This window comes from Nothobranchius furzeri, chromosome 6, assembly GCF_043380555.1.
Source record: "Nothobranchius furzeri strain GRZ-AD chromosome 6, NfurGRZ-RIMD1, whole genome shotgun sequence".
NCBI lineage: Eukaryota > Metazoa > Chordata > Actinopteri > Cyprinodontiformes > Nothobranchiidae > Nothobranchius > Nothobranchius furzeri.
In genome coordinates, this window is record NC_091746.1 from 59,510,896 (window position 1) to 59,535,172 (window position 24,277).

General features: G+C 43.0%; 1 protein-coding gene across 1 annotated transcript in view; it reads right to left on the bottom strand.

Annotated features, from left to right (window-relative positions):
- slc45a2 (solute carrier family 45 member 2) overlaps nt 1–24,277 on the bottom strand; it is a 46,239-nt gene that overhangs the window by 3,502 nt on the left and 18,460 nt on the right. Inside the window, exons 3-6 of the mRNA XM_054744451.2 lie at nt 23,656–24,023; nt 21,077–21,220; nt 16,826–16,949; nt 19–224 (exon numbers count right to left, since the gene is read on the bottom strand). Of these exons, the coding sequence (XP_054600426.2) occupies nt 19–224; nt 16,826–16,949; nt 21,077–21,220; nt 23,656–24,023 (842 nt within the window). The remainder of the gene's footprint in view (nt 1–18; nt 225–16,825; nt 16,950–21,076; nt 21,221–23,655; nt 24,024–24,277) is intronic.

The following is a 24,277-nucleotide window of genomic DNA, read 5'->3' on the forward strand; positions in this document are numbered from 1 at the left end:
TAGTTGTGAAACCAGTACCTCTTCTTCACGCTGATACTCTGCTATCAGATTGAACGGGATGGTGTAGAGCGTGCTGGACATGACCCCAAACACACTGCAGAGGATGAGCGTGGCAATAACATCCGGGAAGAGGCCAATCAGGCTGGTTCCCATGCCGAAGACAAAGTAGCCCATGAAGTATAATCCCTTCAGGCCGATGTAAGGGAGGAGGAAGCGCTGCACATCTGCAAACACACACAACACCTCATTAACGGCTACAATTAACTGGAAATCATGTGCATTTTCATAGCCCTTGGCCTGTATTGGCCACAATGGACATTTAATGGGAGAGAGTAATTTTCCTCACATGTGTAAGAATAAAAATGAGATTAATCAGCTCACAAAGGGAGCCAAAATATCCAAAGCTTTTTGTGGTTGGTTAAATTTCACCTTTCATGCAGCAGGCTATTACTTTTTTATTTATTTATTTTTTTGTAGATGTTATTTTGCACCATCGACATATACATATATGGACAATGGGTTTCCATAGACTCCAATAACACGTTTTTGAGGAAAAATGGGAGGTGGCCACCACCGCCATTTTGACCGTGTCACAGGTTCTGTCAAGTCCAGACAATTCCACAAAAGGGAAGAGAGGTGGAGCTGAGGGTGGGGCTATAAGGCTGGGATCAAATGACGACACCCGGTCGAACTAGCTACAAGCTAACCTGAAGCTAATCCAAAGCTAACGCGGAGGTGGGAGCTAAGCTAATTGAGGTAGCTACCTAGCTACAGCCTGAGCTAACTCTGTGGAACACCAGTGACAGCTCACATGGAGTTTGTGTGGAGGTTTGCAGCACTTTTTCATGAAAACTATCTTTCTGTGAATAAAAAAGTATTAAATCTGTAAGTTTATAAGGTATTTCTTTAATGAAAATATATTTTGCTTTGAGCAAGTTTTCAAATTTTTTAACGTACAGTATTTTTCGGACTATAAGTCGCTCCGGAGTATAAGTCACACCAGCCATAAAATGTATGATGAAGAAGAAGAAAAAACATATATAAGTCGCACTGGACTATAAGTCGCATTTTGGGGGGAAATTTTGTTATTTTTCTTACAAAATCTGAGACCAAGCGTTTCACATTGCAAGATAAGTACCGGTAACAATAACAGAATAAATAAACAATGCGGGCGCAGCAGCGCGCCACAGTCTCCAGCAGAGGATGGCGGTGCTTGAAACCCTCCCAGCGGGACAGGGGAGCTCATTCCTGGGTTGGAGCCAGCCCGCAGCAGTGCGCCACAGGCTGCAGCAGGTGATGGCGGGGCAGAGGAGCTGAAACCTGGGCCGGATTCAGTGCGCAATGGCACGCAACAGGCTCCGGCAGGTGATGGCTGTGTGTTTTTAATTCCCTGCGGGGCAGGTGAGCTGAATCCTGGGTCGGATCCAGCCCGCAGCTGCGCACCACAGTCTCCAGCAGGTGATGGCTGTGTGTTTTTAGTTCCCTGCGGGTCAGGGGAGCCCACTCCTGGGCCGGATCAGGTGCGTAACGGTGCGCCACAGGCTCCAGCAGGTGATGGCTGTGTGTTTTTTATTCCCAGCGGGGCAGGGGAGCTCATTCCTGGTCCAGAGCTGTCCCGCAGCAGCAGCGCAGTATAGCCTACATAATTTGGTATATAAGTCGCTCCGGAGTATAAGTCGCAGGACCGGCCAGACTATGAAAAAAAGTGCAACATTGTCTGGAAAATATGGTAGTTATTAGTATTTCAGATAAATTAGCAGGCTAAATACATTTCAGATATTTCTAAAACTTAATACTTGTTTGTATCTTGTAAAGTCAAGTAGCCTTTATTCTGGACTGAGTACAATTCACCAAAAGAAAAGAGAGCTGATGGAGGGATACCGCGGTGGGGGGTGTGGGTGGGGGTGGGGCTTTCTGCAGGCGCATCAGGACACCATTAGGAGGGATAAAGAAGGGTCCACTCTCTCAAATGCTTCATTTGTGAAAAAGTTTTGTGTGGTTTTTGATAAACGGAGGTTATTTCCTTACGGAACAACTCTGCCTTTTGGTTATTAGATTAGTGAAAATGGAAACGTATTTTGATCCCAGACTGAAAGTCCCTTTCAGCGCTCTGATAGCTGGACCATCAGGCTGTGGGAAGACTTTTTTTGTAAAAAGTATTTTGTAAAATTGTCTGGAATGTATGACTGAAATGCCAAAGAATACCATTTGGTTTTATACTTCTTATCAGAAAATGTATGATGATCTGAAACTTTGTAATAAAAATATTAGATTTTTTCAAGGTCTCCTTTCTTCATTCGATGACGACCAAATGTTTCCACCTGAGCAAACTCATTTGATTATTTTAGATGATCTGATGCAGCAGATGTCTGACCATCCGGAAGTGGTAAAATTATTCTCTCAGTAAAAGATATCATCGGAATATGAGTGTTTTATCACTCACACAAAATGTCTTTCATCAAGGGAAAAATAACAGATCAATCAGTCTAAACACAAATTATTTTTATTTTGTTTAAAAATTCACGAGATAAATTGCAAATAAATGTTTTAGCAAATCAAATCTACCCTACTCAAAAAAGATATTTTCTCAAGAGTTTCCAAGACGCAATACAGGACCCTCACGGTTATTTAATAGTGGATTTGAAACCAGAAACACCAGAGCGTCTAAGGCTGCGCAGCGGAGCACTTCCGGGTCAAATGCCGGTGGCATATTTTCCTAAAATAGAACTATGTCATCCAGGATAAAACGCAATGCCAGGATTCTCAAGGCTTTGTTTCGCATGAGCCCCCGAAAACGTCATGAGTTTTTAAAAGACTGCTCGCCGGATGTTGTGCACGCTCTGTGCGAGCTTGCTTTAAACGTGCTGAAAGGGAACATCCGGCTCTCTCCTCTCCAGTATAAGAAATGATCTAAAAACAAAACGCTCCAGTGGAAGTTGGCTGATAACAAAACTAGCTCTTTTAAAAAGAAAAAGCTTTTAATCAGTCAAAAAGGCGGATTTCTGCCGATTCTCCTAGCAGCTGTTGCACCTCTACTAGGAGAACTAATCAGCGGTGTTATAAACAAATAGGAAATAATGGCTTCTCAAAAAATGTTCATGGTTACCCTTCAACAATGATACCATCTCACAAAACCCACCATCAAAGACGTAGCAGAGGCGGATCTTGATGCGGATATGAAATTAATTATGCAGGAGACGGGACTAACGGCGTATGAGAAAATTAAGAAATACAACGCACTGCTACAGCGTTATCTTGCTCTGGCGAGAGCCGGATTACAAGAGGATTTACAGATACATGTCCCCCCCATTGAACAGAACTCTGAATCAGCTGATGCCGCTGCTGTTGCTGTGCCAGCTGATCAACCTGAAGCTGTCATTCGAGACGCGCTGCAGAATTTGCCGGCACGCAGCAGGAGAAATGCAGAGTATCTGCTGAAGATGACACGATTTAATTGGGGACCAACGGGGGAATTTATATATAAAGGCGATGTGCAGAAAATATCTCACATCCTTGACTTGGTTAAAAGCATCACCAACCCATTAAAAATACAACAACCAGAACCAACAGCGGTGACAAACTCACTAGCGCATCAGCAGATTCCGCAACTCAGGAGCGAGAGGGGGTTACTTCCGGCTGCAGGTAAAATAAAGAAGAAGCAGCTGCCTGTTCAGGAAATGCCCAGTATTTTAAAGAAGAGACAAGAGAGAGAAATAATTTTATCTCCAAGTTGGAGCGATCAACCCGCTTTGAAGAAATGGATACGCTTTTCCCCTTAAATGAATCACGTGTTCAACTTTTTGTTTGTTCAATAAAACGTTTATTAAAAACAAATTTCACAGTACGTGACATTCTTTAAACATTTTGAGAGTACAATTCATCTGTGTGAAATAAAAATCATGACATTTTATACAATTTCTATATTTTTTTACAAAATTATAAACCATAACATCATTCATCGATACATTTTTATGATATTTAGACAGAATTTGTTTGAGAGAAACCCCGCAGGCTTTATGGCATAGGAATAATACGCAGTGATGTTCGCAGCGGTCGGATGTCAAACTCTGCAGCTGGTCATCCTGATAATGTCTTTCTGAGCACCTTTCTTTTGGAAAATTCAGGATGGTTTTGGGGTAATATTCAAACTCTGGTGAAAATCCATAAGAATCGAAAAATGTCCCGAAGCCATCTTGCTCCACAGCCAATGCTAACCAATGTTCACCAGGTAAATGAGCCGGGTAGGTGTTTACCACAAAATAGGCCGGGAGCTGTATTTTTTTTTAGGGATTGTAGACAGCTGATCAGAGGCAAACATGCCCAAAAAAAGATGATCTCCCAGCAGGCTTGATAATGGTCCATGCAGTTCATGATTATCCATCAATAATAATCAACCAGCACACCTTTCTTTGAGTTTATCTCGAAAATGGATTCGTAGCATGCATACACAATGAGTGTATCTGTCTCTCTCAGCGGGTCGCTGAAGCGCATTTACATTCTCAAGTTGCCATTAGCAGCAGGAGACAAAGCCTCTACGTCATCCGCAGAGTTCAGATTGAAGGCAAACAATGTATAGCCTTACTGATAATCTATCCTGTTAATCGCAAGAGGCAAATCTTTCAAATGTCTGGAGGTCTGTAAACAGATTATAAAATTCTCTGACGGAAGTTCTATGATCAAAAGTCAGCTGGAATGCTTTTGATGGGATCTGTTTGCTGTCTCTGCACAACGCAAGATATTCCACATTCCACAGAAAGGTCTCTTCTGCCCGTATAGGCCTCATGATCCACTAATCCCAGTACTATATATTTAGGGATAGCTCCGAGAAAGAGGTCCTCCAGATTACATATCCTCGAATTTTGTGGAATCGAGTATGTTTTGACGGTAACCTGTGAAAGGGGGTACAAGGCGTTTGCTTTTAGTACAGCAGATTCGTGACCCAAACGTACGGCGGGTGAAACATTAACTTTTTTCACATAAAGCGAAGTGTCACGAGCGTGCCTGGTGAGTGGAGCGGAGGTAGGATCCAATCGCAGGGAGGAAGAAGGTGAACAGGTAGGTCCGTTTAACATAGATTTATTAAATACACACGCTGGACACTGAAACAATGACACGACATGAAACACAGAACAGACGGGGTTTAAATACACGAGGAGCGGGAGCTATGGTGATTGGGAAACAAGATGCAGGTGGGAGCAATTAACGGAGACACAGACTAAAACATAAGAGAAGACAGGACAGGGTGTGACAGTACCCCCCCCCCCCCCCCCCCCCCAAAAAAAGGGCGGATCCCAGATGCCCACAGGAACAAGGAGCAGGGCGGGAGGAGGGGGACCCGGAGGAAGGGCCCAGAGGAACCGAGGGACCACAGGAGAGGCGGCAGTGATCAGCAGAGTCAGGGGGGCTGCGCCTGGCGATCTGTTTGAGTTGGACCAGCTCAGCCCGGAGACTGGCAAGTTCAGTCGGCTGGGTTGTGGGCGTTGCTCCACCTCCTGCAGATGATGGATGAGCCGATCGGACCGGAGGTGGGACAGCTGGTCCGACCGGGGGCGGGTCCAAGCTGCTGCGTCCAGCCGGAGCAGCGAGCAGATCGTCCAGCTGGAGCTCAGCAAGCAGATCGTCCAGCTGGAGCTCATTGAGTTCGAGGGTCTGACGAACCTGGGCCATCTCAGCTTGGAGACGGGCAAGCTCCGTCAGCTGGACTGCGGGCGCAGCTCCTCCACCTGCAGACGCCGATTTGGCCTGAGACGGGACCGCTGGTCTAACCGGGGGCGTGTCCGAACTGACGCGCCGAGCACGGCCAGCGGCGGGCTCGCAGCTCCGTCCTGAAGCGCAGGGCTGCGGTGGATTTCAGTGTCTTTCCCCACGCCGTGGACCGACTCTGGGGGAGGAGATAGCCAGCCTCGTGCCCTCGAAGCCGGAGCGAACCAGGAGCGTCTCCCCATCTAAACTCCCGTCCGGTTCCGGAAGGGCGGCGAGGAACGCTGAGGCAGAAGGTCAGGGACGCCGTCTGCGGCGAGGCGGAGCTGGAGCTGGGGAAGGAGAAGCTGGTTGATAGTCGGCGGAGAGGAACTGGAACAGATACCTCCATGGGAGAATCTCCCCGCTGGATCCTTCAGATGGTCATGTCATTCTGTCATGAGCAAGGGCGTCAGTTTGTTTTCAGAATTGCTGGGGACAATAACCATACACTTGAGTGGGGTTTAAAAATTGCTGGGGACAATAAAGTAGGCTAGCTCAGGGGTCGGCAATCCGCGGCTCTGGAGCCGCATGCGGCTCTTCATCCATCTGATGCGGCTCTCTGTGCTTGTAAAATAATGAATGGATATTTAAATAAAATGCTTTATATTTTACTGCATTAATTTTACACCTGTATGCCAATTCTAAATGTAAAGATTGTGTAAACCTGAACAGGTCCAACCCGGTCTTACTGTGAGACTGGGTTGACGCGTCACGCTTGTGCGTAATCATATAGGCATTTAATGAGCTGAAGACAATGTGAGATTCTGGGATTCTCCTCAGACGGCTCCTGGATGTGTCGCCACACTGGAGACAGGAACAAGCACTATTCAGCCAAAGTTTCATAATCAGGGAACATTTTCTAAGTGACAAGTCTCTCTGAGAGACAGGGTTTGGAAACACTCGCTTCAGTGGGAGGAATCTTCCCGCATGCGCTCTGGTTCTCTGGGTGGCTCTGGGGTTAATCAAGTTTAATTGTTTCTCTTTGCAACAATCTTCACAGGAAGGCAAAACAGTTAAACGGCAGGTTACATATATTTCCATTTGACTGTTTATTTTGACAGATGAACACAAGGATGTTGCTTAGTTTGAAAGAATTACCCCGACGCACACTGACGCGCATGGATGAGCTGACATTTTAATCGTTAACGCACATCGCGGAGGTAAAATATTCCCATCAGAACATCAGAGCTTTATACTGGACACTGTGTTCAGCGCGGCTCGGAGCGCCCACGGTGGATAGTGAGCTGAAGATCTGGGGTTCGCAGCGCAGTGCAGAACCACGGCGCATGCGATAAGATTTCCTCCCACTGAAACAGTCTGGAAACCCGGTCTCTCTGAGGGATGTGTCACTTGGAAAATGTTCTTTTTATGAAATTATGAAACTTTGGCTGAACAGCGCTTGTTCCCGTCTCTAATATGGAGACGCATGACGCGTAGAGACATTTGATCACGCACAAAGTTTATGTGGAGCAGAAGCGGTCGGGCCACGGCAGGTGAAATGTTCCTAGCCTACATGAAGTGAAACTGTTTAATTGTAACATTAATGTGTTACTGGACACGCTGGTCTGGTTGGTTAGACCAGTGTTTGAAGTGGAAAACACACACACACACACACACCAATTAAAATAATGCTGATAGCGTGGACTAGAAGCCAGGTGATGGTTTACGTATTTAAATGCTGATCAGGCTGCTGTAAAATGTAATCTCCATCCACATCCAGACACAATTATCCTCTATTCTTTCTCTATTTGCTCTGCTCTTGTCTGGGCCGATCAGCTGATGGTGCGCGTGGCGCGCCTAACTAGCGGCTGATGCACATTTTACGCATTTGGAGAGGTGGGCTGGATGCTTTGCTTTTACTGGAAGATGGTCCACTTAACGCACGGGTGTAGACTACATATTAATGACAAATGAATGAAAATTAAATTGTGAGTTTTTACTTCATATTTTATAAATAAAAAGGACGGGGGAACACATTTATGACGTCTTTTTAAACTAAATTTTCTAGCACGACCTGCCTGCTTCACTTAAGTCACTGCTTATTAAGGTCCGTTCAAAATTACCGTGGGAAATGGGTAATAATGGCTCTTTGATGGGAACAGGTTGCCGACCCCTGGTATAAGATCTGTGCTGGTAAAACAAAAATCCTCATCAGCAGGCGTTTTTGAAAGGGGGGGGGGGGGGGAGAGACACAGTTGCCAATCACAAATTTTGCCGGGGACATGTCCCCGGCGTCCCCGGTTAAAATGACGCCTATGGTCACGAGCGTGCCTGGTGAGTGGAGCGGAGGTAGGATCCAATCGCGGGGAGGAAGAAGGCGAACAGGTAGGTCCGTTTAACATAGATTTATTAAATACACACGCTGGACACTGAAACAATGACACGACATGAAACACAGAACAGACGGGGTTTAAATACACGAGGAGCGGGAGCTATGGTGATTGGGAAACAAGATGCAGGTGGGAGCAATTAATGGAGACACAGACTAAAACATAAGAGAAGACAGGACAGGGTGTGACACGAAGCACCCAGCAGTTTCAGCTTGTAGGTGGAGTCATGCGCCCCCATTAGGCAGAAAGCATCGCTGGCTCTTGTCAGCTTAATTCTGAGATCAACCGAGTTTAAAATCGGAATGGAGAGGCCCAATCAGGTCCACCTCTCTGGAGTTTTCTGTAAAAATCGCTTGCTGATTAAGACCTCTATTGGGCCCATTATTTATAACGATGGAATCATGCGCGCCTGCCATGTCTTTGAAAAATAAGCCAGCGCCGAACTGAGATTTCAAACTTTCGTCAGAATAGTTCAGCAGTAGGGATGCGTCGCGCTGGATTGAGATATCAGGCGGTCGCCGAGGATCACGTCGCATTGTGAGAAAATTGTGTTTATAGGATAATTAATCAGAGCAGTGGCTGCTCCATCAACCAGGGGAGTTCCATCATCACTGGTGATTTTCACACCTAAAAACAGCAGCGTGTCATTTAAATCGAACTATTTTTCGCCATCCCCTGGGACAAAAAATTCTACAGGTCCGTTATCCGTCAGCGCTGCTATCGTTAAAATTTCGCTGAAGATCTTATCTTCGATAGACAGTTGCGTCATGGGCATGGTGAAGAGGTCCATTTCGCTCAATGCGCATTCTGATGATTTACTGTGAAGCAGTGACATGATTAGAAAATGTCGGAGCCTGGCTGTTGATACTTCTTCCTCTTTTGCTTGCGTTTTGTAACTGCAGCTTTTGAGCGCCGGTCGTTTCGTGAAGTAGATACCTTTTCACGCCTGCCAGGGGGGTCTTTTCCGGACTTGCCAACCATTAGAACCATGAGCCCTGACCTCTCCTGGGCATTAGGCTCAGTGATTTTGCTGATGGCTCACGTCAACACATCTGACGCGATCCCAGTCGCAGCCTTTTTGAGATGCGGCTTCGCCAAAGCAAATCCTTTTTTAACAAAAGGTGATATGAATCTGAAGATCACAACATGCCCTATAGGTTATAAATTGTAAGTCACTTTGGATAAGCGCGTCTGCTAAATAAATAAACACAAACATAAACTGAAGAGTCTTGAAAATATCGAACCAAAGCCACGCCCGTATAAATAAGGAACGCCGCCAAAACCCGGGAGACCTTGACCGGCCTGAGTTATGTAATAATTAATAAATCGGTTGGGGTCATTTCTCTGCAGGTGATAAATTATTTTTTGTTTGCAAGATGTATGCTGCACTGAGTAAAAGTGCGTAACTGACCCTCTCAGCCCACTTCACACACGTTATATTATTGTATTTCTCTGATAGGAGTGAGCGGGCCTGAAATGAAGCCTCACCGTTGTTTTTCCATATAATAAGTGAATCGGCTCATTCTGATCAGATTTTATTTCAAATGAATGTTTTCTATATGATTCGTAGAGTCGGGGATGTAATCCACGGGGTTAAACACCTGAGTGATCGTGTTCCCAAAGGTAGGGCTGCTTGATTATGGCAAAAATAATAATCACGATTATGGTGACTGAAATTGAGATCACGATTATTTAGGAGGATTTTTCAATTTATGTTGATTTTATTTGTTTTTATTCAGTCATAAAATTGCTCAGGGCACAATCAGGACAAAAATAAGAAACAAGATGATCACTAAAATAACTCCTGATTCCAAGTATAAAAAGACCAATATACTTACAGCTCATAGTCTATGACCCAAGGGCTATAGACCTTGGTTTAACTCATTTCAGTCTAACTAGTACAGACCCAAATACCAATATCTTGCAAATACTGACAGCAAGAATTATACAGAGCATTTATAACAAATAAATGCAAATAAATTGATGTTCACAAAATGTTGCATAACATTTATTGAGTTGTGTCAAGGTGCTGTAGGAGAGTGCACTAGCACCGTGTCCTCAGAGAGATTAGTTATTATTTATCAGCATGAGGAACTATTTCTACCTTACTTAGGAACTATTTATTTACAAGTCCATCAGTTAATGTAATAATTGTCCCAACCACAGCTGCACACACACCCTCCAACCCGGTCTCACAGCAATCAGGGGCAAGCTGCACGTGTGTTTAGCACGCCACACGCACACATTTAGCCGTTTTTAGTGGCTCAGGAGTCCGCAGGTGCGGCGTGTGTGTCACTCACTCTGGTTACTCCAACAAGGAGCCGGCTCCGAGAGCTGTTTCTTTAGCGACCGACACATCACTACATCATTCCCTTTCCTAATGTTCTGAAGAACGGTCCGGAGCGCAGGCGGAGTGTTTAGCTAACCTGCAGGAAATGTCGACGACAGTTAAGGTAAGCTAAGGGTTACCAGAGATGTTTCTGAGGTGTTCGCCAGGTACTTTGAAGTTAAAAAGTCAAGAAGGGGGTCTGAAAAGCTGCTAGAAATAGCGTCAAAGTCGCTAAGTTGGCAACAGTGTAAAGGGAGGAGCACTTCATTTGCAACTCGGGGCAGCGCAAGTGGGAGGAGCAAATAATCGGCTTGTTTTGTTTTATAATCGTTCAAAACTCAGATCGTAGTCGTGATTAAAATTCGATTAATTGAGCAGCCCTACCCAAAGGTACCTTCAACTTTCACCGTACGTAATAACGGGGCATACACATCACCCACCAACTGCTTGGTCACTATGTCTGAATAACAATAAAACTGATATAGACCGCCAGTTAAATTGGAGGGGTGAGGCGCTGATTTGACCGGTTTATTGCTGGATGATGCTTCAGGTGTCAGCCACTCCTCCACATTAAAACCTAGCATATACGCCAAAGGTGCTGCAAATCTAAATTCTATTTCACCACCAATCTGATATTTGAGAGTGGGATCAGGGGTTCTGAAAATGAGACAGAAATCAGGATTAATCTTTCTCATAGCAGTCTCTCACTCGTTTCTAAGTTGTTGTAAATTTTTATAATATCCGGGACTAATCGGAGCTCTGTTGATTTTCTGAGGTTCGCCTATTCTTCGCCATTCGAAAAAAGCACGCTTGTACGGTGAATTAAACCAGATGTGGGTATAGGTGATTTCTGTTAGCCCTACTTGCCACCTGCCATTCAGATTGATGTGACGCGCAAGATCGGTTCTGTAACAGGAAATTGTATTATTTTTAAATACATCGGTACTGGGGTTACAGGGCAATGTGATATGAAAACCCTCCTCCTGTCTCAGATCCATATTTTTTTACATTTATTGTCTCTCTTTTAAAAGTCATGTAGGTCTGAGGCTTTAATCCAACTGGAAATTGTTTGGGGCCAGCCAAGCCACTTAACAAAAAGTTGTCGCTCTCCTCGGAATGTCCGGCGTTTTAAAACTTTTTCAACGTGGAAGGATCTCTCGGTCGATAAGTTTACTTTCTGACACTCGGCTTCATAAAATGACCCTTCAATTTTTTCCCCATCAAAATCTTTGAGTTTATAAACCGGTGGCGAGCAATGAAGACACTCATCCACTGTGAACAGTTCGTGTGTAAACCTCTGCTCATATTTTTTATCAAAAACACCTGAGTTTGGAATTTCTCACTATGTCTCTCCTTTTAAACTTCATTTTCTTTTCAGGCTTCAGTGAGGTAGCTCCGTAAAGGTTGCGAAACACCTGCCTTTGATTTTCCATGTTTACTTCAGTGGGGGACATTTTGATGGAAGAGTGGTAGCTATGGTTATAACCTCGTACTAAATCTTGAATCACATCTATGTAGCGATGGGTGTTTTTGGCTGTGAAATATCTCCGCATACCTTTTAGAGTCCTGTTAAATCTCTCAACAACACTGGCCTTTACGCTGCTGGCTTTGGCAAAGTGCACAATGCTGTGTTTCTTCATGAGGACTTCAAATTTCTTATTAAAAAATTCTTTACCAGCATCCGTTTGCAGTTTTTTAGGGGTACCACTGTCTTTCAAAACGGAATCAAAAGCTTCTGTAACATCTTTTTCAGGACTTGTATATAGACTTTCTTTGAAAATACATCTATGACAGTTAATAGGTAATTAAAACCGTCGTTTGATTTTGACACGGCCTGCATGTCGCATATGTCAGCTTGAAACTGCTTTAGTGACCCTGAGACAAAAACCTTATTTCTCGGAAAACAAACTCTTGCTGGTTTGTGGAGTGTGTGAGCATCCTGTTCTGGGAGAAAATCGCAAGCCTTATCCGATCAAACTTTCTTCCCAGTCTCTCAATGTAAACCGGTTCTAAACCTTTCCACACCTCCGTAACTACCCTGATGTTTTGGTGAAAAATAAACCATTTTCATTACCTCCTCCATCTCTGACGGATGCTTGAAAAAAAATGATACATATTCATTCTCATTATTTCTTTTTATTTCATAAATTGTACACGTGACAATAAAGCTAGTCGGATATAAGAATAAAACCTAATCGTACTGTAAAAACAGCTGTACAATCTAGTCAGATATAAGGAATAAAATCTATTCACACTGTAAAAAACAACTGTGCGGTCCAATCAATTATAAAATCTATTCACACTGTAAAAAACAACCGTGAGTCCTAGTCAACTATAATGAACAAAATCTAATTGCACTGTAAAAAGTAACTGTGCGGTCTAATCAAATATAAAATCTAATTGCACTGGAACAAACAGCCGTGAGGCCTAGTCAGATATAAGGAATAAAATCTAATGGTTAACTACTGGAAATGTTTATAATTAAAAAAAAAAGTTGCAGAAGAGACAGCATGCCCCCCACAGTTCACTCCACCACCACAGCCAGTGCATCCAGTGCATCCAGGTCAGCTTTGGTCAGGTGATCGTACACAGGAAAAATGCCCTGAATCCGTGCAGCTGCGTCACAGCCATGGTGAACAGGATTTCAGCATCCAGCTGGAAGCCATGCAGAGTGAGAAAACTTTGAAGAGCCAGAATCAGCTTAGATGTTAAAACTCTGCTGATAATGTCAGGAAAGTGAAATTCGTAAAATAATTCATTTTCAGCTACGTAAAGACATTCATGTTGCCGCTGACTGGGGTGATCGATCTTGCGTCCGTGACAGATTGTAGGTAGGAGAGCTTTGACCGCCATGTTGACCAAGTGAAGAATCGCCATCTTCACTCGCTCCACCGTGTTTTCAGAAAACGCCCAGTCAGGCAGACGTAGAGGCTCCTCACCAGTGCTCTGAATGTCGAGGGTCTGCTGCTGCTGCTGTTGCACACCGTCCTCCCGAGCAGGTTGAGGCGAAACCGGTGGCAGATCAGGGATTGATGTCTCTGAAGGATGTGGAGTATCAGGACTCGCCGGAGTCTCGTCGATCCAGGGTCTGAATGGTGCGTTAGCAGAGATGGTCTCCGGGACCTCCATGATTGTGGGGAGCCGTGGGAAGTTATCCTCTGGAAAGCATGATGGTGGTGGCGGCAACGTGGGCCGCGGACTGCCATTGTATCTCGGTGGTGATGAAGCGGCTAGCACCCAGCTCGGTTGCAGGGAAAAGCTGTCCAAGGTCCATAGTTCATTAAGGGTCGACTGAGTGTAGAAACCCATCATGCTGATGCCCTAGATCGTCTGGGATGAAATGGTTTCTAGGTGAAAGCTCTTTATATATAGTGATGGGGGGGGGGGGGGGGGTTGATGATGCGACTGCCGCTCCTCCTCCTGAGGCGGGGCTTTGAATTCCAGCTTTTTTCACATTGTCAGAATGTCTTTCCAGCAGCGGCTGGTACGAAAAAGTGAAGTGATATGATCCACCACTTCATCTATTTTCTCACACCAGACCTCGAAAGGTACAAACTGTAAAAGGCGGTAAATACTGCATTCAGAATGCACATTTTCCAGCACAAAAAAGAGCTCCGATCCTCTCCCGGACCGAGGCCTTGAAAATCCACTGCCCATCCGCATCTTCGAGCCCCTCCCATGAAGCGCTGAAAGCTATCACAGTGTTCTAGATTTCATCCAGCGATGGAAGAGCTTGCGGCCTGTTGCGTTTTACAGCCGGACGAGGTCTCTCATGATCATCTTTGTACACCCTGCGTGGAACTGGGAGGTTGAGCACTGCCCAGTCATTGTAGGAGAGAACTGCTGAATGTGATAAATATTGCTTGAGAGGTTCGTCCTCAGCCACATCATGGATTAGACAAAGCTCCTTAGTGTCATAGCTGAACCGGTACCCAAAACTACCGGTATAGACGTAAGGTTCCAGCGGCCATATTTGCTCCAAGGACTCTTTACCGCCAAAAGGAGGAAGCTGAACTCTACACATGTAGAATGTAGATTTGCGGGGTGCACTACGCCCTGCAGGCAGCTCATGGATCGCTATGGATTTTTCACAGAGCAAGGTCTGTGATAGCGGCTACGGCATGTCTACGCTCTCCTCTTTCACCTTCTTCTCCTCTCGGATAGAGGTTGAAGCATCGGTTGTAGACACTTGATCCATCTCCTCTTGCTTCACCATTTTCTTAGAGGTATTTCTTCGGCCTTTCACCATTCTGATTCGTTCTCAGTCTGTCTGCTGAAATGGATCTGAGCTTTTAAAGAGGCAAGCAGGGTTAGAGGGAGGGATATGGGGTATTACTTATGAAAGGGTGGGGCTGTGGGGTGAGGTATCCTAACACAAAAGAGTTATCAATCTTAACTTGAGGTAAAGTGGTGCAGATTGAATACATCAAAGCAGATCATCAATATACATCTTGACAGAAGGGGACTACAATCAATAACTTCATGGGTCATTACACAACAGTCATCAATTCATTTCTTGACATATGGTAAAGGTCACATCACAAAAGGTCATAAAACAATACACCTGTCAAGTTAGATGTGAGGTGGTTTGGGGGAAAGGTCATATAGGTCAAAGAACAATAGACCTGTCAAAAATTGTGACGGAGGGTGGTTTCTTCATCTCTCTACTGCACAAGCGGGAGTGTGAATTAGGAGTCCAGCACTCTCTTCTTTGGTTGCTTACCCAAAGGTCAAGCCTTTCTGGATCACCTAGAGGAAAACGTCATACAAAGAACTACTTTAGCATATGGGTTTAAAATACTTAATAGCTTATCATGGCCTGTAGTAAAAGGACTAAAATTAGGATAAAGAGTAATACAAAATGCATACTTTATAAAAAAAATATATAAAACCAAACACTTGATTCTATCGTCTTATTGGATAGGATATGAACCTTTTAATAATCAATTTTATTAACTAATTTCCATTTTATTAAACTGCACTAGTTCCCATGAGAACAGGGCACCCGGTCGTGGCTCTTTGTGGACAAATTACTAATTTAGTCGCTCCCCCCCACCACTATTTTACAAATATGCAAAAGAAAAAAAAACGAGCGAGTTTATCTGATGGCATACAGACTTCTGGAGACTAACATCAAGCACTATCAGCCAACTCACCGAGCTGCAGTATTTCTGTGGTCAGGTCTCTCTCAGAGTCCGAGAGCTCCACAAGCGGTCAGCCCGCACATCAGACAGGCGCCAAAGTGGTCAGAGATGCGCCGGGCTGACCACTGGGGAGAACCGGGTGGAAGAATGGAACACAGAAGTCTCCCTCCGAGAGCTCCACCAACATGTCATATTTCAACCCATTTTTATGTTAAATGCGCTGGGTTTTACACCCGTAGACATATACCCTATTAATTATCTTACCGTATTACATCTAAATTTCATTGTTAAACAGTACATGTTAAAATGGTAGTTAGCTAACTACTTTGATAAGCTCAGCTAATGCAAAAGCGGAAGTGACCTAAAATACATAAATATAATTTTACTTACCAAAAAAAATGAAGTGGAGACTCCTTGGATGCTCTATTGGTGCAATTAATACCACAGCAAGTAATTTTGTCCAACAATTGCACAAAAAATATCCAAAAAATAATACACAAACGCTACAACTACTGGTCTAAGTTCAGAGACTAAAAATCGCGGAACAGTTTTCAGGCGAGACCGAGGCTCAGACTGAGGCTATTGAGGTCAATGGGTCTGATGCTCATTAATTATATAGAATTTTAGGCATTTAATACACTTAAACAGAAGAGTGACAAAAAAATTCACCCCCCCTCAGAGTTGTCATGAGTGTAAACTAGGTCAATTAAACCAAAAACATGTTTTGGTACCAGGCTGTAAACATGTTTATTTCTGCTGTGAAATTGGTATTTTTAACATGGGAGTCAATGAGAATTTGCTCACTTCTGACACCAGCCCCTCGCGGATGAGGGTGGAACTGCAATTTATTTCACTTCCGCGTTGGCCTAAATTTCAGACCCGCATTGTGGGAGCTTGTTTTGCACAGATATTACTACCTCAGAACCCCCCCTCCCCCTCCCCTCCCCAACAAACATACATAACAGCTCAGCTTGCCTTTGGGAGAACATCACTGATGCAGAGCCTGTTAATGAAAGGCTGCAACCCCAGGACCTGATTCAGAAACGCTGACTACCTGCTGATATCAGTTTCACTCACTGACATATATATATATATATATATATATATATATATATATATATATATATATATATATATATATATATATATATATATATATATATTCACTGCTCTTCACTGACAGCCAGTCAAGTGTCAGGATGCTAATGGAGGTCGACTGTGATGATAATGGCTGATGAAAAAAATAAGCTCAGACTTTGTCACCTAGAAGAGTCACTCACATGAATAAAGAGCAGAGGACACGGCATTAATACACAGACCCCAGCAGCCGACCTCTACTCCTCTCTCATACGTGGCATAAGCTGTGGAGTTGTGGTCTGCATAAGGGTTTCCTTTATAAACAATCTGGAGAAAAAAACACAAGAGAGACAAATACATAAATAGTCTGTTTGCAATGTTGACATAGCATGTCCTACTACTAGTTCACCTGGTGAATAAATTATAGATTCTCTCAGATAAAGACTAAAAAGTTCATGTGTTACTAAATAGAATATCTGCTAAGAAATCACAACATAGCCATAGAAACACTAATTGGTACATATGTTGTTTGTTTGTGTGTGTGTGGGTGGGTGTGGGGAGTGCATATGTCTGCTGTGTCTTCTCGATCCCCAGTGAGTCGTGGTGGATGGCTGCTTATACTGATCCAGGATCCTCTGGAAGTTTGTTCCTGTTAAAAGGGAGTTTTCCTCTCCACTGTCACTAAATGCTTGCTTAGTATGAGGAATGCTGTAAAGACTCTGACACTAGTCAGTGACTCGATGCAATCTGAAAAGATTCCTTCTTACAGCCAAGAAAACATGCTGAACAGTCTAATATCAATATGGGAACTTGTAAATGGTAAATGGTAAAATGGTCTGTATTTGATATAGCGCCTTCTAGAGTCCTGGAACCCCCCAAGGCGCTTTGCAACACAATCAGTCATTCACCCATTCACACACACATTCACACACTGGTGGGGATGAGCTGCGATGTAGCCACAGCTGCCCTGGGGCGCACTGACAGAGGCGAGGCTGCCGAGCACTGGCGCCACCGGTCCCTCCGACCACCACCACCAGGCAACGTGGGTTAAGTGTTTTGCCCAAGGACACAACAACAGCGACAGACTGAGCGGGGCTCGAACCTGCAACCTTCCGTTTACGGGGCGAGCACTTAACTCCTGTGCCACCGTTGCCACGTAAAGGGAAACTAGGCAGTTTTGGCTTGCTTTTAGCATCCCCTAGAGTCTGTTTGTGGATCCTAAAGTAAAACGTATCTCTTTGCTGTGCATTCGTCTTTTTGACACCTTAATCTAACAGCTGAAATGTCTCCTCAGCCTTTCTTGGTGTCTACAGGAGTGGGCCTTCTCTACATTCAACAAATCAGCTATGTTGATGATCTAAAACATGCAGGAAACGTGCTGGAAGCAGACTGCAGCACCAGGTATGTCAGCTCCATTTTTCTGTCCCAACAGAGTAGCCCGCCAGTCAGAAGTTGCTCGTGGAATATTCTGGCCACAGAGGGCGATAGGGGCTGGGTGTCCTTTTATTAACCCTGTAAAAGGCTGTTTTAGCACATACTGGCTCAAGAAAAAGATTTAAAAACATAAAAAAGATGCAAAGTATCCCTTTAAATTATTGGCACAAGGAACTGAACTGTATTGGAATGTGTGCTCTGTGAAGGACCTTGAGATGACTTTTGTCGTGATTTGGCGCCATATAAATAAACTGATTTGATTTGAATAAACAAAACTAAAGTGCAAAATATAAAACAAAAAAAAACTGAATGTTTTGTTGTATAACATTATATTTTCTTTTCTTTGTAAATAACGCCTGTAAACACAAAACTTGCAGAAAACACTCCAGCGTGTCTGAGGTTGATGAATCGAGGTCATAAATAGTCGGAGTGAGTTTTGGACACTTAGACGAGCACGCTCCCTTGGTTTCTGCAGAGCATTTATCATAATTACATGCAACACAACTGTGCCTCCCAACCCCTGCAGCCACACAAACACATATTAATCAGCTGGAACTCATCAAAACATCGCACTGTTCTGTTTCCCACCTCACCACGAACTCGCTGTTCTGACTCTGACACACATTAGCAGCTCCCTTTCATTAATCTGTAATTGAATGAACACTTAATCAATAAAATGGTTTTGAAAGTGTTGTCTGCTCTCTAATGGAGCCTTCAGAATGAAAGTTTCAAACGATATCAAGAGAAGAAAATGAAGACATGGTTGCCTTTGAGAGACGGGTTAATTGTTTTTTTAAACGCCTTTTAATCATTACTGTACAGGCGTCCACCTGTAGAGGGGTTAGCATTTGCTGTTGGTAGGTTTTTGACTACAATATAAATTGTTCATAATTGAAGTTTAACAGTTCCCAGTGTCACTGGATAATCTCTAAGCAGAAGAAGCAAACAACTTTGTCAGCAGCTCTTATGCAAAAAATAGGATGTGGAGATTAAATATTTATAAGTCTAGAATAATAAATATTTCTCCCTATATAGAGATCCTGAATTATTATTATTTCTAAATGTGTTTTCACAAGATAATACGATTTTGTGTGTGTTTTATTTTAGTTGTGAACAACTGACTACATGTTGGCTGAAATGATAACCTTCTGTGAGAGGGAAACAGTTTGCTTTTGGATGAGATTGGTTTCTGTTCTTCTGTAGTAAAAAGGTGAAAAGTGAAGCAGGTGGGGGTCCAAACGTTCAGCGGCTCTGATTAAACTTCCCTTTAACCGGTTTCCTAAATCTCTGTAAATACTTGTTCCCATTTTTAATCCACTGTAGGTAAATCTGTCTATGTCTGTGCATTATACAAATACAGACACAAGATCATGAACTTGTCCTTTAAATCCACCAAGCAGAAACCTAAATCTCTAAGAAAACAAAGAATGACTAGATGTTTTCTCCAACCTCAGGAGAAAACACCTTTTACCTTTAGTCCTAACAAAATCATTCCTTCTAACAGTCTAACATCAGGCTGACAGATTTTAAACTATGGTAAATGGCCTGTATTTGTATAGCGCCATAGGGTTCTACAAACCCCCCAAGGCTCGTCGCAACACACTCAGCCATTCACCCATTCACACACACACATTCACACACAGGAGGGGATGAGCTACAGCTGCCCAGCGGTGCACGGACAGAGGCGAGGCTGTCAAACTCGGGTGCCAGCGGTCCCTCTAACCACCACCAGCAGGCTGCAGCGTCTTTCCCAAGGACACAACAACAGCCTTCTCTGGTGGTTCAGATATACTTTAATGGTTATGAAAATGTTTACTCAACTGGCTGTAGATAATACTCAGCCTCAGTTTGGAGAAATAGAGCATAGCATTGACAAGTTTGACAAGCTAATGGATAGTTAGAGTGAGGCCAGTTAAGAGTTGATTTCTTCTGTTTTAAAACATATTTAATCTTCAAATTGTAGTAGTTCATACAAACAGTATTTTATAAAATTATGAAATTCCAATCAGAAGTGTTACACTCTGAGTCTTACGTAATAGAGAGAATCATTTCCATAGAAAAAACGTTTTGAAAGGTTTTGTAAAAGGGTGTTCACATGAACCATTGACGTGTCATTTTTATTTTAACACCAAAATTCTACGTTAGAACCTGTCCAGTAGAGACCAGCTGAGGTTATTATCTACAGCAGGTTCATGAATAACATGAATAACATTTTTGTTTTACTTAAACATGAAATAAACATGACAAACTGGTGCAAAGCTTCTACTTTTATTCTCTCATATCTCTAATCAGGGCTGTTTGTCTGCTTCGTTTCAACAAACCATTTCGTCACATTTGGACCTTTTATTTATGGTTTTATAAACTTTAAACAGAATTTCTTATAGAGTCTGAACTAAACAACAAGAGGAATTCATTAAATGGTTTAAGTGATGATGTCATATTCATCTGTGTGTTATCATCTTGTAAAAAGGAGAAATCTGTCATTTTTATGCACCATAAAAGCACATTTTAATCCACAAATGGACTCAAACATCACTTTTCCAAACAATTGTCATGTTTATTGCATATGCATGTTAAATAAAATAAAATATCTTGCAGAATTTTTTTCATATTCGATAAAATTAAAATGGTCAGACTGAAGAAGCTTTCTTATTCACACTTTTCATTCTTCTCGTATAATTCTGTCTAAATCTTTTGCTGTTCTGCTGCTTATAAAAGTGGTCATTTAAATGTTTGGTTTGATTCGAAAAATAAAAGAATTTAACAGATGAATTTCCAGCTAACTGAATTTAGAAAAGTGTTATTCTGGCGATCCGAGGTTTCATCTGTAAGCAGTTCAGTTCATGTTCAACTCAGCTTCTTTAAAAATAGATTAAATGTAGATGCTCCCACAGTAAAAAGAAATGTTGAGGACTACAGAGTGAATTTATAACCTTTTCATATCCTTGACCACAAATGGATTTGGCGTTTAATGCTGTAAAGTGTCTCAATTATATTTTGAAACTCAGACAAATCAATACCTGTCCCATGAAATCAGTGAAGAAGAGCATGTTGCAGAGGAAAGCTGTCCACCCCAGCAGGTGACTGATGCACAGGTAGCGGTAGTGGCTCGGCATGCTGATGATAGCTTTCATCAGAGACCTGAATGTCATCTTCTTTTGGTCCTGCAGATAAACACAAGCATTCCCCATCAGAGCATGCCTCTACAGAGACGGGCAGGGGAACAATCATTTCCAAAACATTTAAAGGTTCAATGTGGAACAATTTAATTTAAATCTTCATTTTAAAAAATAATTCCTCCACGGGGCGTTTGGAGGTGTGCTGATGTCCTTTAAAATCATATTTTAATAAAAAAATCATCAAATATTTATTTTGACAGGCGCAATGGGTTTATGTTTACATCTACCAGCCAATAGGGGGCACCGTAGCGGGTTGCCAGTCCACTTGGCACAGCTGTGGAAAATGGCAGACTCGCCGAGTCAAGCAGTTGCTTATGAGCCCAGAAGATGGCGACATCCTTCTCAGCAACCATAAAAGATCTAAAACCAGAGTGAGTTTAGGTGAAGCCTACAACAGATGGACCCAAATTAAAAATGTTCACAGCACCAAAACGTGCGTGGAAAGGGCAAATTTTCTCATGGATGGTTAAGCTAACTCGCTTGCTAACAACGAACGTTACCTGTCAGTTAGACTACTTTGCAGTATATGACGTTGATCCTAATATGAGAATACTGATCTTGGCCCATCAACCTCCACACCCAGTAATCAGAGGCGGTCTAACTGCCGGCTCACTTTCACTACTGTGGTGAGGGGCTATTGTAAAGACTTTCGAGCTAGCTGCATTGACATAAATCTCAAAACATACACCTAAGTCAAATTAGCAGGCTGTGAAGTCAATCAGATGGGCAGCAGTAGCTCAACAGGTTGAGCGGGTTGCCCAGTAATCAGAAGGTTGCAGGTTTGATCCCGGCTCTGGACAGAGAATTCTGCTGTTGTGTCCTTGGGCAAGACACTTAACCCACCTTGCCTGTTGGAGGGACTGATGGCGCCTGTGCTCGGCAGTCTTGCCTTGCCTTTGTCAATGCACCCCAGGGTAGCTGTGGCTACATTGTAACTCATCACCATCAGTGTGTGAATGTGTGTGTGAATGGATGAATGATACACTGTAGTGTGAAGCACTTTGCAGTCCTCTGACTTTGAAAGGCGCTATACGCTATAAGTGCGGGTCATGTTTATGTGAATTCAAAGGTTGTTGACTCTTGAGCCAGGAGAGAGTGGAGAAGACACTCTCTCAGCCTCCAACATTAGATGCCTACAGGTCAGGTACAAAAGCATTTAGTTGTCTTTGACCTGTATTTTTTATGTTTGGCTGGCTGGTCACTTCACGTATCGTATCCCGACGTCTGGAAACCTTGTTCTATTGTTGCAACTACAACCTCCACACACTAGATGTCGCTTTGGTGTTCCATATTCAACCTTTAATGATCACTTTTCTTAAACATGAGGTAAGCTAAAGTTCAGAGAGATAAATAAATTAGTTAATTTGCAAAAACAGGTTTTGAACATTATATTTATTTATTTTTTTCTTCTGGTGATGTCAGTCAAAATAAAGTTTGGAGATTTTAATCAAATATGACTTCCATCAGTTTTTGCAGCAATGTTCAGCAACAATCGGTCACATTATCCAAAAGCAGAGTTGTTGCACAACTACAGTTAAAGTTTATCATTTGCCCTTGAAAGATTACTCACGGCATTCATATTTAAAGTTGTCATCATGCAAACACTGCTGACAAAGTGAATAACTTCTGGCAATAATCAGGCCCTGGTATTCATGTGGGCTCTACTTTGTCACAAATCATCTGTCTCAATAATTATTGCAGATCAAACACCAGAAAACCTGCACAATACCCACCACCTGGTGTTATTGTTGAGGCTGATTGCTATGCTGACTGATAGGATGTGAGGAATAAAAGATTTTAAAAAAACACACATCAAAAAACAGACAATATGATGACAACCCTCAGAGCAGGATGAAGGCTGCGGTGTGATGATTATAGAAGCTTCTCTCATTTAAACAAGTGCTCCAAAAATCTCAAATCTACTCAAAAAGGTTCTGATCAAATCAAATGTATGCATAATAAGAAAATTCAGAGATGCAGCAACTAATTTAGTGTGAAATCTAGACATTTTCTGCCACTTGCCTCATTTTCTCTTCTCCAACTCAGCAAAATATAGTTTACAAAAATAAAATCAGATTTTTTGTGTGGAAGAAACACAACAAAGTGAAGTATTTTTATATTGAGTGAATGAGAGCTTTCTCAGGCTTTTATAATTAGGTTTCTGAGGAACTTGAGAAGCCTTTTCAGCTCGACCGCATGCTGGCTTTAAAGCACAAGGGAGAAAAGACCGAGCACTTGGCAGTTTTTAAATTCATGTACAGTTTTCAGAGATTCAGAAGTGATCTCTGTGAGTCTAATCTAATGGAATGATTGCTGTTCATGGGATCATAAACCTAAAACCCAACGACAAACTTAGCAGGATCTTCGGCAGACTAAACAAGTATTTGAATACTTGGGCTTTGATTCTACACATGTAATACCTCCTTGTTTGGTTGCTTGGCACTGGAGGTCACTGCGTTGGCTTCCCCCAGAGCTGAGAATGATCTGGGCCTGATGTCTGTGACAGATGGTGGGACAACAGGAGAGGTGGGCTCTTTACTCAGCGCTCCATAACCATTGCTTTGTGAGCCCAGCAAGCGAAGGGCGCTGGCGGATGAGGAATCAGCAGCAGATGGGTCTCTGTCCAGAGGTTTCTCTGGAATACTGAAGAGGTGCACCGTGAGGAAGAAGCCCCAGGTGATCGCTGAGAAGAAGTAGATGACTTGGTACTCAGAACCCAGCAGGCGACCCATCACAGAGTGGCCCCAGTCCATAGCTCCCACCAGGTAACCACAAGCACCCCCCAGACCTGGAGAACACACAGGGAGATGTATGAAGACTGTGTAGAGGCTGGCAGGTCTGTATGTCTGAGAGGAGTAAAAATGCTGGCTGCTGGTTTTGTCTGGGTACCTGTTATTACTGTTGACATGGTAATGCTAATATGAGAGGCTACAACACATTACTATTCAATGCATTACAATACAATGTGGGGCTTTGCTATATGCAATCTGACATAATTCTATTTAAAACAATACAATATGATAAAATATTAGATACAAGATG